Raw genomic sequence first — 3,134 nt, 5'->3', positions numbered from 1 at the left:
AGAAGGTGCAGACAGCTAAGCAGCATTTGAGGCAAGTTAGTGTCTTTAACAACATGAGATGCTCTCGGAGCTACATACTGCTTTAACAAGTACTGATAATTTTGCAACACTTAGCAGCACTGTCATAATGAAGAGCTTTCCCATAAGGCAATACAAATAGGAGTATTAAAAAAAGTATGAGGTTTGGATTATTGATGATATTTTGACACACATAAATCAAAAAGAAAGTGGGAGAATTAATTTGAGATCAGCCAAGCTCTTAAAGAGCAAAGGCCTTTGTCAGCCTTGGATCTGCTCCTCCATTTATTAGTAAGAGAAACAGATCCAACTTCTGATTTCTTTGTTGAGAATGCCAGTCAGCAGCTCCTAAACAAGAGCAGACCGCTTCCAATACCAATTTTTTTTTCTCCCAAGGAAGAAGCTCATTACCACCTGTCAGCCATCAGCTAGTACTTGGTTTCCTCCAGCCCATCACATTGTTCCTTACAGTGGAAATACAGTAACCATTCCTACATTCAACTACTCCAGTACTGACAGCAAAATCCAAACATTTTAAAACTTATTTTATCTATTATAATTGTATTTCTTTGAACTCAAAGGTGTATTTGGAAGAGGTAGTCCAGGAGAAAAGGGTTTCAAGTACCAAAATCTGTATGTCCCATACCATGCTGACAGACCTATCAGCACACCAAGAATCTTCTGACTGAAGTCATGGAAATAGACAGCAGTGCAGAGAAACATGAACACCCAGATCACGGTGAGAAAACACAAGGAAACAAACAGGCTGTTGATCACAACACGCAGCTTAGAGTTCTGGTCTATGGACAAGCCTTCCAGCACAGCCACCTCCTCCATAATCATCAGAGCACAGTACGAGAGCAGAAAACAGTGCCCTGAGATATCGAAACCATTCCAGATCCCGCTGTCCTGGTGGCACTCCTGCTTGGTGGCATACAGCCGGCGAGGCTCGCTGAGTTTACCCAAGGTAGAGCACACACCGGTGAGATTCTCAACGTAGATGAAGAACCCGGTACAGATGTACCAGACGGCAGTGCCTACTAGCAGAGCACTGAGACGTCGCAGCACCATCAAAATGCTCTTGCTGGGACCATAGAGGAACTTGGTCTTGGCAAACTCGTAGGTGGTGACGGCGATGAAGGGCAGCAGAAGCCAGAATGTCCATGCCCAAGCCACCTTGACAAAATATCTGCCAGAGAAAAGACAAGAGAAACATGCATGTGTGAAACTTCAGAGGAGCTGGGCCAAGTGGTGGTGCTTGAAGTAGGTTTTCAAGGTCAGTGTCTAGAGCTGTCTACATCATCCCCTCAAGGTAACACACAGCTAAAATCTAAACCCTCTCCCCACTATTTCTCTCAGGCCCAACACCTGAATACTCCCTCAGCCAAGTACTTCAACTGTGTCCCAGGCAGCATTCCCTTGGAGCTACAGCCCTTGTTCAGACTTGCAGCAGGCTGGCAGTACAGTTTAGCAAACACTCTTGCCCTATAAACCCGCTCAACTCTGCCCTAGTCAGAATGCAGCTGCAAAGAACGTATTTTTAGTTTGCCACCCTGCCCAGAGGGTGGGGTTCTCTGATCCTCCTCCTCCATCACAACTATCTTTGCTTCACAGCCTCACCCTCTTATGGAATAAGCCAGCCAGGAGAAGGGCTGAGGCTCTTCCCTAATCAACCCATTAGACTTTTCCTCCATTGTCACCTTATTAAACAAATGAAGAAGCATAATGTGTTTGTTCCTTTGCTGTTCCTCCAGTGGATGAGAGCTTTCCTTTGGCAGACAAATCCTTCCACCTCTAAATTCACTCTCTACCTTGACAGTTTTTGCTGAGATGCCTATACAAAAATATTGAAAACCAGCTGCTGATGTGCTGATATCCTATTTAGCAGGAGACAGTATTGTGTAACTAGTCCTCTTTTCAAATCTTACAGTAGAGAATGTACAAGTGAATTTACTGAGTTTAGGAGACTGACATAGACCATGATCTCTCTCTCATTCGCACTTTTCAATGCAGCTTGCTTCCTATCATCTGGTGGGAGAAGGGAACTGTGCAGCCCCCTTGTTACCCACATCCTAGGCTGAAAAACAGCAACAGCAGAGTTGTGGTCTGTGGCTGAGCTATGGCTAGACACACACAGTCATCATTTAATCATCACCTCAGCATCTGAAATAAAACCAAGCAGGAACAGAGTTCTGCATCTTCATTAAGACCCTAACAAAAACCGTCAGCGCCTTGCCCAGGATTTTGAGGAGCACCTCCTTTACTCTTTATTTTACAGCAAAAGGGGCATCTGTGAGGCAACCACAGCTGCTACCACAAAACAGCAATTGAAAATAAAACCATCATTTTATTGAGACAGTTAAAAGCAAAAAAGGCTCTTAACATAATTTCTTCCGGCAAACCAGGAGGCATGTAATTTGTGGGGAAAAAATTGCTTCAGGACTGTCAGTATAGATAACCTTCCTCTATTTAAAAAGGCAGAATTGAACTGTAGTATGTGTTTACTGTAAGATCAATTTCACTCTCTAAGTGTTCCTGCCAATCCTTTTCAATCACACTGAAAGCAGCTTTTTTCCCACGTCACCAAATAACAAATTCAAACCATTAAACTACAGAATTCCCCAAATCACAGGAGAAAGCATCAGTTTTAGTTTTACTTTCTGATCTGCAGCAGGTGAAGCACACGTGCACCGGCCCAGCTCGTCACCTTCCTCATGCCCTTCAAAATGTTCAAAGGTAGTTTTGGAGCATGACTAAGCCAGTTAAATCATCACCTAAGTACTACAAAAGGATTGCAATTGGAGCATGACTAAGCCAGTTAAATCATCGCCTAAGTACTACAAAAGGACTGCAGTAACTCTGCTTTTACAGAAGACATTAAAACACTTATTTTCTTCAGATCTTGCCTTTAGATCCGTTCAGTAACTACCAGTTTACTCAAACCTGAGGAGTGATCTGGGAGCTAAAGGAGAAAGAAAATTCCTTCTTTTCCTCTTCCAATAAAAACCGAGCAAAAAACTCCAGTTCTGAAAGCTTACAGTCCTGTAGCCCATAGCGAACGTTAAGACCAGGAAATCCAATAGAAACCATCACAGGCAGCACTCCCGACTGCCCCC

General features: G+C 43.6%; 1 protein-coding gene across 1 annotated transcript; it reads right to left on the bottom strand.

The window, feature by feature from the left end:
• Positions 1-564: 564 nt before the first annotated feature.
• Positions 565-1,275, bottom strand: LOC104459399 (fat storage-inducing transmembrane protein 2-like; the record flags this gene model as incomplete). Its single annotated transcript, XM_010073071.1, is given in 2 exon segments — positions 565-1,222; positions 1,224-1,275. Coding segments are annotated over 2 exon segments (710 nt in total), but the record flags the coding sequence as incomplete, so codon positions are not given.
• Between the last annotated feature and the right edge of the window lie 1,859 nt (positions 1,276-3,134).

The sequence above is a fragment of the Pterocles gutturalis genome, unplaced genomic scaffold (genome assembly GCF_000699245.1).
Source record: "Pterocles gutturalis isolate BGI_N339 unplaced genomic scaffold, ASM69924v1 scaffold807, whole genome shotgun sequence".
Lineage (NCBI taxonomy): Eukaryota > Metazoa > Chordata > Aves > Pterocliformes > Pteroclidae > Pterocles > Pterocles gutturalis.
Note: the sequence above shows the minus strand (reverse complement) of the source record. Positions and strands in the feature narration are given on the sequence as shown.